The 13,845-nt window shown below is 39.0% G+C and overlaps 1 protein-coding gene across 3 annotated transcripts in view; it reads left to right on the forward strand.

The window, feature by feature from the left end:
• Positions 1-13,845, forward strand: part of PPEF1 (protein phosphatase with EF-hand domain 1) — an 829,637-nt gene that overhangs the window by 586,015 nt on the left and 229,777 nt on the right. For all 3 annotated transcript variants that reach the window (XM_044073062.1, XM_044073063.1, XM_044073064.1), the window contains one exon: positions 2,822-3,007. In XM_044073062.1, the coding sequence (XP_043928997.1) occupies positions 2,822-3,007 (186 nt within the window). The remainder of the gene's footprint in view (positions 1-2,821; positions 3,008-13,845) is intronic.

A 13,845-nucleotide genomic window follows, 5' to 3' on the forward strand; every position in this document is an offset into this window, starting at 1 on the left:
ACTTCTACAGTAATTACAGCAATTTGATTTAGATTCAAACTTTTATTTTAGATTTTATAGCACAAACACTGATAGTCATTTGCTAAACAAACAATACAGTCATACAAAGCCGAGGTACCAGAATAAACTTGCTTGCATCCCAGCTCCTGCATTTGGTGTTTTTTTCGTTTCTGCTTCAGTTTGGTTTTTCTATAGTGGCAGATTAAGTTTACGTTTAGGCTGTTTTCAAATAAGTTCCTTCAAACACATTTTTAGGACCATGTACACTTACGTGTGTTCTTTGATTTACCTTCCTGATTGTATTAAATTATATTCCTTATATAATATAGCACAACACATTAGAGTGTGTTTTAAATTTGTAGTTTTGAACATTTTTCCAGTAAGCAATGAAACAAAATGTATGAACCAATAATGAAAAAAAATACCCATTTCAGAACATTTCACTGTCAAAGGCCACTCAAACTTCTGTCATTACAATCTAGCAACATCAATAAATATTGTACAATCTCTGCAGAAGGAAAAGTAATCTGAATAATTCCACATTAAAGAAATCTGTGACTAATGAAGAAGTTGTTGCTGGTAACAACTTTACATTTCACTGTTTTATGTACAAATTCAATGTTTGCTGCCCTTGAAGAATAACTTGTCTGTGTTAGCATAAAAAAATATAGTAAGCTGGTAATATTGCAGTAGGGAATGACTGATAAACCAACAGCAGTGCCATACTTTCTAGGCATCTCATCCAAAGGAGGACACATGCAGGAGTACAGCATACCCATCAAAGAATACCACACTATCAACAGTCCACTTATATAGAGTGGGAGTACAACCCACAGCCTTCTGCACAAGAGGCAAGGATACTACCTGTTGTGCTACTAACACTACTTTCAAGTTTTATAGTACAAACACTGACGACCATTTGCTAAACAAAACAGCTGCACATTGAAGACAGACTTAGCATGAGTAACATTAAACTTCACTTCCCTTGAAACTCACAATTCCTTGAAAATGCATTAAAACGCAAAGAAAATGAACTGGAACTAATTCTTAAATGCAATGAAATTCAAATTAATTAAAAATACAGTGAAACTCACATTTCTTGAAAATGCATCCTTTGATAATTAAGTGAGCAGTCTGGTAGTAGGTATAGTGGATACAGGTTCTTGTCCCTTGTAACCAAGGTACAGGATTTGAGCCTAAGCAGCTTAATTAACTGTCAGCCTAATTAGGGTATTACCTAACACATGCACAAACACATTTCTCTGTACACTTACTGAAAGAAAGGGCTTGCTTGCTCATATCTCTCATGGAGTTGTTGCAGTTCTCCACATTTGAATTCCATGGGAAAACCAGCAGCAGGGAAGGGAAGGGAAAGTTGTGTACATACATCATGCATGCAGTGTATGCTGCAATAAAGATGCATGCAGACTGTGAATTTAGAGAAGAAATTAGATTTTTTTTTAATTGTTTTAATAAAAGTAAAATGCTGTGGCATCCCCTGGCCAGTGGGCCCCCCAAGTCAGAGGCCACCAGTTGTTATATTTAGTCATACATCTGCTTTAAGTTTTAGGGATAGAGTATATTTGTTTCATTGTGTTACTGCTCTTTTTCACTTTCTGTTAAAAACAGTTAGATCTTTGTGCATTTTTTTTCTTATGCAGTTTATTTAAGATATGGTAGTAATTTTTAATTAAATATTCTGTAACAGAGTGTTATACTCAGATTGTCAGTAACTGTTTTGTGTTTTGAATAACTAGGTCATACAGAGAATCATTATCAAAAGGCATATACTTCATTGACTTTTAAATAATTTATTTGTACTGTTTATTGTCAGAGCACGCATATACTTCTTGTTTGTATAAACTGTGGATCTCCTCTTGGACTTTAATCAATTAAACAAAATGGTCTTGTATATTTCAGTTTAAGACAATGTTCATTATGGTTTATTTAATTAGTGGCTATGTGGAAAGCCCGTCTGATGATTGGGACCCCCGCTTTCCTCCTAAACTCACATGGGCACTCCTATTTTAGTCATTGCTCTTTTTTTGGATAATAAACATACTGTCAAAAATTATAATTATAGATAAGTAAATAGTTTCTCAATGAAAAAAATGTAGGTCACACTGATAGCTTCATTTGGCTGTACTGAGTCCAAACCTTTTGATATTTTCAACAATTCAAATTTACTAGAGTTATAGTTGTATAATAAATGTGTCATTTATAAATCAATTTATGCAGCAGATGTTATTATACCTGTGAAGTATCAGAGTGAAATTATAATTTTTGTTCATAAAATATGAAGGTAAGCCCCAATACAGATCACTAAACTGCAGAACTGTGAGCATCAGAAATGCTGAAAAATAATGCCTGAAACATAGAAGGTAGAAAACTTCCTTCTGTACCCATCCTTGAACTTATATATACTAACGCCATGGTTGCACCAGCCCAAAGGAGAAAGAAATCTCCCAAAAGAAGGGAGTCGTTGCCAGTGATCACTTAGCAGTCACACCAGCAATGATTTCCTATAGAAACAACAAGTGACATTATGTTCCTCATTGTCTTTTCTTTCAGGCAGCTGACACAAAGAATTTTATCCTGAGCACCTGAAGAAGAGCTGTTGCAGCATACCAAGGGAAAGGCATAGTAGTCTTTATCCTTTCAAGCAAGGCAGATACTATATTCTTTTGATTGTGTATTGTTCATCACTTAATTGCAAAGTGCAAATCTGACTATGCTTCCTAAAAATCACGATTTATATTCCATAGCAAAAAGTAAACAGTATTCAATCTCCAGTAACATTTTTTTCATCTTTTGTCCTTAGGTACTGGATATTTTGTGGAGTGATCCAAAAAACCAAAATGGTTGTGTACCTAACAGTTTCCGAGGAGGAGGATGCTACTTTGGACCTGACATCACAGCAAAAATGCTTAAAAAGTATAACATGAAGCTGCTGATTAGGTCTCATGAGTGCAAACAAGAAGGATATGAGTTAAGCCATGGAGGGAAGGTAACAAGCAGTGACTTTCTAATAATCTGATGAATAACAGGCTAAAATGCCTAACTGTAGAATAAACTTCACTGAATCCTATTTTAGCGGTGGACAGCATTCTCTGTTATAGTAATTTCTTCAGGTAATTGAATATCACATGACTTACCAAGATGCCTTCTTATTGGTGAGGTTTGTTGATCTGAATTTTAGGCTTTAGCCTCTTCACTAGGAATATAGATCACTGATTTCTTATCAAGTACATGACTGATGTCATGTACCATGTGGTATTACAACTGACATTTAAAAGATTTATCATAATTGATATCATGTACCATGTGGTATTACAACTGACATTTAAAGGTTTTATCACAACTGATATCATGTACCATGTGGTGTTACAATTGACATTTAAAGGTTTTATCATGACTGATATCATGTACCATGTGGTAGGTTTTATTATGACTGATATCATGTACCATGTGGTATTACAACTGACATTTAAAGGTTTTATCATGATTGAAATCATATACCATGTGGTATTACAACTGACATTTAAAGGTTTTATCATGACTTATATCATGTGGTGTTACAACTGACATTTAAAGGTTTTATCATGACTATGTACCATGTGGTATTACAACTGACATTTAAAGGTTTTATCATGACTGATATGTACCATGTGGTATTACAGCTGACATTTAAAGGTTTTATCATAGGTTCATAGGTAGGTACAAGGCTATTGGCCCTAAGGCCTATACAAGCCTAGCCAAAAAGGTACCCTGGCTTTCGCCACCCCAGAAAATTATTTTCCTGTGCCCCTGTCAAGCAGAGCCATAGAAGTGATCCCCGGGGTGAATTTCCTATTACCCATCCAATCATCAAGATTTTTCTTGAAGAGTGCTAATGAGGAGCTCTGTTTGACATAGATACGTAGTCTGTTCCAGAGTATGGGAAGTCTCTGGGACAGGAATCTATCCCTCCAGCATGTTCTGTTTATTGTGGTGACAAGGTTTAGGTCCATAGAGCATGTAGCTTGGAGGGATTGGGATTTCTTTAAGTGGAGCATGTCCAACAGCTCTGGGTTTGACATAGTTTTGTATGTTAGGCAGAGATCGCCTCTGAGTAGGCAATATGTGATGGAGTAAAGCTGGAGTTTTTTGAGACAGTCTGCATAGGGCATCTATTTGAGGCCAGTAATCCTCTTTGTGAGTTATTTCTGCAGTCTTTCCAGTTGTTGTAGATGTCTTGTGAGGTACATACCAAAAGGGACGTGGTACTCTATAATGGGTCTAATGAGTGATGAGTAGAGGGGAACAATGACCTCTTTTTTTTTCTGGATGAGAAACCTTTTGTGATGAGGTGTGCCATGTAGAAGGATGTCCTGACCACTGTGGCAATGTGATTATCAAAGGAGAGACTACTGTCCACCTGTGTCCCAAGGTCTCTTATCACACTTTTGGTGTTAAGTAGACTACCGCCTATGTGGTAGTTCATAGGTACAGAGTTTTTACCAAAGGGGATGACAATGCACTTTTTGGCATTGAGCTTGAGACCATGGCTTTGACACCAGGCATTTGTCTCAGTGAGGCCCTTTTGTAGGATGTCCACATCATTAGGGGTTTCGATTATGGCTCTTAGTTTGCAGTCATCATGACTGATATCATATACCATGTGGTATAACAACTGACATTTAAACATTTTATCATGACTGATATCATGCACCATGTGGTATTACAACTGACATTTAAAGGTTTTATCATGACTGATATCATGTACCATGTGGTATTACAACTGACATTTAAAGGTTTTATCATGATTGATATCATGTACCATGTGGTATTACAACTGACATTTAAAGGTTTTATCATGACTGATATGTACCATGTGGTATTACAACTGACATTTAAAGGTTTTATCATGACTGATATCATGTACCATGTGGTATTATAATTGACATTTAAAGGTTTTATCATGACTGATATCATGTACCACGTGGTATTACAACTGACATTTAAAGGTTTTATCATGATTGATGTCATGTACCATGTGGTATTACAACTGAATTTAAAGGTTTTATCATGACTGATGTCATGTACCATGTGGTATTACAACTGACATTTAAAGATTTTATCATGATTGATATCATGTACCATGTGGTATTACAACTGACATTTAAAGGTTTTATCATGACTGACATGTACCATGTGGTATTACAACTGACATTTAAAGGTTTTATCATGACTGATATCATGTACCATGTGGTATTACAACTGACATTTAAAGGTTTTATAGAAGTCTCAGGAAACAGTGAGTAAACACAACAAAATGTAAATTTTTATTCCCTCTTTTAAGTAGAATTATGAGTAACCACTTCAAATAATTTAATATGTTACAAATTTATATCACCTTCTTTTTGAATAAGGTTGCTTGTTAGTATTGAAATACAATCTTGATAATTGGCATATACTCACCTAGAAATGGACTTTTTTAGGGGTGAGCCAAGAAGCGGTCTGCAAGCTGTGAGACCAGTGGGTCTGTTATGTTTTGCAGGTAATTATGTAACACATTTTCCTGAGAAAGCCAACTGAGGTATTCTTTAAAAAATCTATGGCATGACTTATACTAAATTACATATTATTCAGTGGTTAGCAACTCTTTAGCTGAATTTGGGAAATCCTTAGAATATGTCTGTTTTTAACTTGGAATACATAAAACATGGACCTGAAGTTATGTCAGGTTAATGTGTGAAACCAGATATTTTGTTTATCCTTTTCATTTTCACAGCTTTGAGATATTATTTTGGTTGTTGAGGTACACGTTGCCACATTTTCCAGATTAAGCCTAGCCGATGAAGTATGTAGCGCTAAACAATTTGCTAAAGAACAGCACACACTTTACATCATTCTAGTGACCATACTACACATGATCATGTAATTTTTGTTTTATATTTTTTCTGCTGCACTTTCTCCATCAGCATTGAGCTCTCATCTCCATGCCCACTCATTCACTTACCCTGCTGAGCATCTAATGACACCATGTGGGAAGAAATAGGGATTGTGATCATCTTTCTGCAGGTATTTTGATGGAATCTCTACTGCTGGTTAAACTTGAAGTGATTGACTGTTGTTTCTTAGATCTCGTTTTCACTGAGTTACTTATTCCACACTGAAGTAAGTTTACACTCATTTGGAGAATGAGTGAGGCATATTAGTATTATAATTTTGGATCTTCTTTCTGTGAAGTGCATGGCCTCATAGTGAGAATAAATGATTAAAATATATGAGGGTAAAACCTCCCATGTACATGTTTTTATCTCAGTGCATTTTTTTAAATATTTTTATCTCAGTGCATTTTTTTAAATATTTTAACACCTTTATTGAAATATGACTTAAAACAGAGGCAAACGTTTATTAACAGAAAACAAAACAAACCATATTAAAATTTTTAATTTGCATACATTATACATTACATATATGTTTTCTTTCTTTCTTTATAGCTCTCATTTTGTTTAACATTACATAAATTACTCAATTGCTGCCTAACCTTACACCTCACTCCTTCTCGTGTAGAACATTATTTTGCATATACTGTTCCCACAAATTCCAGTCATTTCTATGTAATTTGCTACATCCCTTTTCTAAAGATTCAATTTTCAGTTGTTTTCTCTCTTTTACAATATTCAATAGTTGAAATGCATTTGGTTTCGATTTTTTTTCCATTTTCAGGTAATTGCTTTTTGGCAACCACTGTAATTCAACTTTATTATCTCTACGCAATTCACATCCTGGGTCCCTGATCATAAAAATAATTTCCTTAGCTGCAGACATTTGCTTCCCCAATATGTCTGATAGAGATTCTGTAGAGAATTTTTATAATCTGCCAGCTCATTTCCCAGTTACCTTTTCTTCACCATCATATCCCCCACATTTGCTTTCTACGTGAGGAAAAATTCTTTTTAGTCTGCTTGGGGTATAAAAATACCAATGCAAACACTTCCAAGAAAAAAATCCTAAACCTCTGGAACTTTTTGCATGCTTGGATGCCATATATATGTCCTCCCTTTGCTCCCCTTGTAAATCACTTTCCCAGCCTTTCTTCGCATACTTTTTTTTTCATCTTCCCGAAACTTAATGATTTGTAATTATTGTATTTCTGTTTAGGGAGTTGGGTATAAATAATTCATAGCAGAAGCATTCTGTTTGCCGGCCTGCTGTTCTAACCTTAGTGACCTGACATATACTACATCAAAGCATGACATGCAATACTAGCTTCGTAATGAGTGCATTCATTCATGCATGAGCTGAAATTTGCCTGCAACACTAAGCTCTGCTTGGGAGACTACTGACGTACTTTATACCATGCTCTGCATTCCTTTGTGCATGGTCTCCCCTGGGCATCAGTAATAAAGTGTAATACAAAATATTATCAGCCACTTACCCCCCTCCTTACGTGGCTTGTTCAGTCCCAGTGTCACTAGTTGTTCCTGATCCATTTGTGTTTCAGATGTTTATGACATGCAGTCAGCATAACTATGTAATCTTCCTCGAGGTTTAAATTATGGCCTTTAATTAGAGCAACTATTTTTTTCACTTTTACTCAAATCAGATTATTATAAACACAACAGTAAAAAGAGATGTTATAAATCCCAAAATGCACAAATATAATATCAATGACCCTCCTTATGAGTGCTTGGTTGAGTTCATCCTGTTCTGCAATTGACTTTCTGTACAAATCTGGAAGTTCCAGTGTTTGCAGCCATCAGTATACCTATTGGTATGCACTTTATGACATCTCATGCTGATTACATAACTGTGGTTATCCCTCAGCCTACCAGTTCTTTTTGGATGATGACTTAGTTTGTGACTCACAACCCTAGCTATTGTTGATATAGGTTTCCATAGCTTAAAATGGATACACAAGTCAGTGACAACTTTCTCATTGAAACAACCCCCCAGAAAGATGTGGCAAACCTTACTATACACCCACATGAAGATTACACCCTCAGAGTCCCACATCTCTATGCATACTCAGTAATGATTGCTGAACTTTGGGAGCAATGAGACAACTTTTATGTTACCACACTTTAGTGATCTCACATTTAGCATTATAACTATGCTCACTGACTCCAGAGTCAAGGCTTTACACTAAGCAATCAGATGTCAGTAAAAACTCATTGATGTAAAGCAATACTCCAACTGGTGAAGTTCATATTTAAGTCTTAAAAACAAAGTATCTATCTAGTCATTAAGTATGATTCAAAACCAGCACTGGCATTGCTTCTACCATCTCTGGGAGTAATACTATGTCAAAGACTGCAACAAGTAACACAGATTCAAGCTTGATACTTTTAAATAATAGAAGGAAAAAAAAACTCTCCCTCATTGTGTAAACAGATAGTTAGTAGCCATCAAAAGTACCTTGTGTTGGACTTGTGTAGGGACTAGTAGGGCAAATCACCTTATATACCCAGGCATAGGTGGGAGTATCACTACAGATTCAGATGTTCAAAAGATAGGCTAGGCTGTAACTCCTTTATAGGTTCATAGGTAGGTACTAGGCTATTGGCCCAAGGGCCTTATTAAGCCTAGCCAAAAAGGTTCCCTAGCTTTCGCCACCCAAGAAAATTATTTTCCTGTGTCCCTGTCAAGCAGAGTTAAAGAAGTGATCCCTGGGGTGAATTTCCTATTTCCCATCCACTCTTCAATATTTTTCTTGAAGAGTGCTAATCAGGAGCTCTGTTTGATATAGATGGGTAGCTTGTTCCAGAGCATGGGAAGTCTCTGGGACAGGAATCTATCCCTCCAGCATGTTTTGTTTATTGTGATGATCAGGTTTAAGTCCCTAGAGCGTGTAGCTCAGAGGAATTGAGATTTCTTTAGGTGGAGCATGTCCAGCAGCTCTGGGCTGGACATAGCTTTGTATGTTAGGCAGAGATCACCTCTGAGTGGGCGATATGCGATGGAGTAAAGCTGGGGTTTTTTGAGATGGTCAGAATAGGGCAACTGTTTGAGGCTAGAAATACTCTGAGGTTTTTCTGCAGCCTTCCCAGTTGTTGCAGATGTCTTGTTAGGTACATACCAGAAGGGGCATTGTACTCTATAATGGGTCTAATGAGTGACAAGTAGAGGGAACAATGACCTCTTTTTTTCTGGATGAGAACCCTTTTGTGATGAGATGTGCCACCTAGAAGGATTTCCTGACCACTGTGGCGATGTGATTATCAAAGGAGAGACTATTGTCTATCTGGGTCCCAAGGTCTCTTATCACACTTTCAGTGTTAAGTAGATTGCCTATGTGGTAGTTCATGGGCACAGAGTTTTTAACAAAGGGGATGACAATGCATTTTTTGACATTGAGCTTAAGGCCATGGCTCTGACACCAGGCATCTTTCTCAGTGAGGCCCTTTTGTAGAATGTCCACATCATTTGGGGATTCGATTATGGCTCCTAGTTTGCAGTCATCTGCGAACTTTGTTAGCCAGAGACCTTCTGTATTGGCCTGTACTTCAGAGAAGTAGATACCAAACAGGAGAGGACCCAGGACTGAACCCTGTGGTACTCCACTTTTCATTGGTTTGAGGTTGGATTTGGAGTCTGCAACTTTCATGGTGTGGGTTCTGTCTGTGAGCCATTTGGCAACTCAACTTGTGACATAAGGATTTATACTCAGTTTAGTGAGTTTATCTATAATTCCAGAGTGGGGGATGGTGTTGAAAGCCTTGGCGAGGACAAGATAGGCTGTGTGAACCTCATTACCCTATTTTACGGCTTTGGTGAGTGCTTCAAAGAAATCTATCAGGTTTAGGAGACATGCTCTGCCTTTTACAATCCCGAACTGGGTGGGGTCCAGAGTTTGGAGGCTGCCAGTGTATTTGTTTATAAGTTCCATGATGATACATTCCATGGCCTTGCAGACCAGGCTCGTCAGACTTATAGGGCAATAGTTCCCGGTGTCCGTGGTGGCTCCCCCTTTGTGGAGTGGGATAACTGTTGCTGTGTGCCATTCAGTGGGCACAAAGCCTGGGGTGAGGCTATGACTGAACATGGTACTTAGGTGGGGTGCCAGTTCATTCTGGAGTTCATGTAAAATGCAGCCTGGGATGTTGTCCGGTCCCATGGATGGTGTGTTCTTGGCTTTAGAGAGTGCGTTTTTTACCTGCATAGCTGTGATTACAGGGACTCTGCATTCTTCCGGTATAGATATGGGCCTATTAGGGGATATTCTAGAGCTAAGCCACACCCTTCTATAGGCAAGTGCTGAGTTCACCATCACCTAGTGAGGACAACACCTTTTTTCACAGTGGTGCAAGATGAGGAGACTAGGAAGGCATTCTCATACTTCCACCTTTGTGGAGTGTCCTGTATTGGCTATCTAGATGACAAGCTTCAAAATGGAGCCAACCAGCTTGATCCATGGCAGCTATAAGTCCCCAACCATGTCCCAAGACTCTCACTCCATGTTCCTAAGCACCCTGGAAACTAATAGGGTCCAAGTGAACACTCTCATACTGGGTGACTTCAACTACCCCTCCATCAACTGGGAAAACTCCTCATGCACCAGTACATTTGCCCAACATTTCCTGGAATTCATTAATTGCATTGCGCTGGACCAGCTCATTCTTACCCCCCACTAGAGGAAGCAACATCCTTGACCTGGTTATTACTAACACAGGCAACCATTGCTCAACACTAATAGTCAATTCCTCCCTGGTAAGATCCGTCCACAAACTAATTACCATGGAACTCCACATCTCAAACACACCACCAGCAAAGGTAACCACCACGAAAAACTTTTCCAAAGCTGACTTTGGACTCCTAAAAACAGAGGTGGCTAACTTCATGGCACCCATGCAAATGGAAAATAGGTGCATGACCGCAGAATCATACACCAGTGCACTGTACGAACATGTACATAAATGCATTTAACTAGCCATACCCAACAGAACCAAGACACCCACCTCCCAAAAAAAGAAGCCAATCTGGTGGTCCTCTGCCATTAACAAACCCTACAACAGAAGGAAGAAACTGTTGCAGAAAAAGGTGAAGTCCTAAGACTGGAAAAACTCCCTTATTAGCCTCAATAAAAAGTTAAGATCCCTCATCAAAACCTCTAAAGCTAGCTATGAAGGCAGAATTGTTGCAGACACTAAAAACAACCACAGAGCCTACTACAGTTATATCAAGAATCTCCATGGCAATACCCTGATTTGCTCTGAGTTACTGCACAATGGTACCTCCTATACTGAGCCAACAGATACTGCCAACATACTGGCCGACAAATTCAGTGCCAACTTTACCCCCCCCCCCCCAAAAGGACCAATCACAATACTGGAAGAATACCAGGCACCCAGCATTACTGCAGAACAGGTTAAAGCTGCATTTTCCAAGGCTAAGAATACAGCTTCCATGGCTGACAATATCCCTGGCTGTGTTCTACATGAACTACAAAGTGAACTGGCACCACATCTGTGTGCCCTGTTCAATCACAGCCTCACATCAGGCTTTGTCCCTACAGAATGGCACACTGCTACAGTTATCCCTCTCCATAAAGGGGGAGTGACTACAGACCTTGGGAATTATCACCCCATTAGCCTGATGAGTCTGATATGTAAGGCTATGGAGTCCATCATCATGGACCTAATTAACAAGGATATATGGAACCTTCAAACTCTGGATCCCACGCAATTTGGTTTTGTGAAGGTTAGATCATGCCTGCTCAACCTGGTTGATTTCTTTGAGTCAGTCACCAGAGCTGTGGATGAGGGCAAGGGAGTTCATACAGCCTACCTCGATCTGGCCAAGGCCTTTGAAACCATTCCCCACTCAGGAATTTTTGATAGACTCACCAAACTAGGCATCAACCCCTTTATCACTAGGTGGGTTGCAAACTAGCTCCCAGATAGAACCCACAGTGTGAAAGTAGCAGACTCCAAGTCAGACTGCTGACCAGTCACGAGTGGAGTCCCACAGGGATCGGTCCTGGGTCCTCTCCTATTTGGCATCTATTTCTCAGAAGTCTAGGCCAATATGGAGGAACTCTGGCTGACCAAGTTCACCAATGATTGCAAGCTGGGAGTCATTATTAACTCCCCGAATGATGTAGATGAGTGGATGGGAAATAGAAAGTTACCCCGGGGATCACTCCAGTGACTCTACTTGATAGAGGATCTGGAAACTAACAGTGGCATGATGCTAGGGCACCTCTATGGGCTAGGCTTGTAAAGTCTCCAGGGCTGTTGGCCTAGTACACACCTATAAACCTATGAGCACTAGATCTACCACAGACTTTCCTCTCTCATGTGCTACCTTCTGCTGGTGTGCATTTACATGCCAGATCCACATTGTTTATTACCCAGCAAACAACAGTCATGTGCCACATGATGAATGAGCTCATAACTATTGATAGTGGGGAGGGGAGCTGGACCTCCTCTCACTCATGCTGCTGTAAAGAGTCAGAGAATAAGAAGACCTTTGTCTCTGAAATGGGCAAGGTTAGTGAGTCTACTACAATCCCACTAGATGACCCATTCTTTCTAAAATCAGGCTTATGATTACCAGCTTGGAGTTACCTTATATATCCTTTCAATTGCCTATGAAATACCTTGTGGCTTATGTAAAGAAGTCAACTTTGGACACCTGAAGGATTCTGCATATGGAGCTATTTCTCAATGATGCTGTGGAGGCACCATGCAGACATCCTGAGTTTGACCTTTTATCCCATAAAAAGTAGGTGCATTCTTGAAGCACCTCACTAGAATAGGTAGAACCCCTTATAGGACAGACACAGGCTAACTCCTGTGAGTCATTATCAATCCATTATTAGTTGCTGGGATACAGTACTTTATTTCTCTTCTTGAAAAAAGTCCAAAGCACTGGGTAGCAGGAAGATTCACTCCACTGCCACATACTGGTTTGGGGCTCATCTCAACTCTTCAGTTTCCTGTCCTGTCTAGTGAATAAGGCTGAATAACAAGTTAAGGACCTTTCTGAGTTGGTGCTCAAGGGGAACCTTGAAGTGACTGTGTCACTAACTTTCAAGACAGAATTCCACATAAACTGTAACTTTGACTGTGTGGACGCTTTACATAGGGTAACTACCTCAGATTTGTTCCGATACAGGATGGCAAGGCTTAGACAGTCATCCCTTAAATAAAAACTGAAGAAAATATCCTGGAGGCCCATATCAAGGGTAAATGCTCTTTAGCCAAGCTCATTATTACCCAGTTAATCACCTTCTAAAGAGGAATGAAGTCTTCTTAACAAGCCCCCTTCTTCTACCTCCTTTTCTTCATTTAAGCTGAAGGGATAAAATTGTCATCAAGTAGTGCTACCTGCTTTGCCAGTTAACTTACCAGAAACAGTGGCATTGCTAGTGTACTACTGAAGTTCTCACTCTATTCTACTACTATTCACAGACAGCACTCTAAATTCACCTCATCTTGAAGAACTTTTACAATTACCAGTGGCTTGTAGACTTGGCTGATCCTGATGCCATCCTGGTTTTATGGGCCGTCACACAGAAAGATGTCTCTGGACATGCTAGTACATTTCTCTGGGAGCTCTTGGGACAGACTCAGATTCTATTAATGGAAGGACATGATGGACACTTTTTGACATGCCAGCATCAGGGGTCTATGCAGGAGATTTTTCCTGTTCTTTTAAGCATATATCAATTTTAGTACAAAGTGTTACATTTAAGCTTCAGCACCCTAAGTCTTTACCAAGTTGTAGGCCATGGTGGCTAGTGACTTACATGAGAAGGATCTCTGTCTGTTCCTTCTTCTTGGACAGCTGTCTTCCAAGATCCCTTTCCAAGTACTTTCTTGAAATCTTCCTTCAGTGGAAATACCTTGGTTG

Source organism: Protopterus annectens, chromosome 5.part1 (genome assembly GCF_019279795.1).
Source record: "Protopterus annectens isolate FY-2018-M chromosome 5.part1, PAN1.0, whole genome shotgun sequence".
NCBI classification, from domain to species: domain Eukaryota; kingdom Metazoa; phylum Chordata; order Ceratodontiformes; family Protopteridae; genus Protopterus; species Protopterus annectens.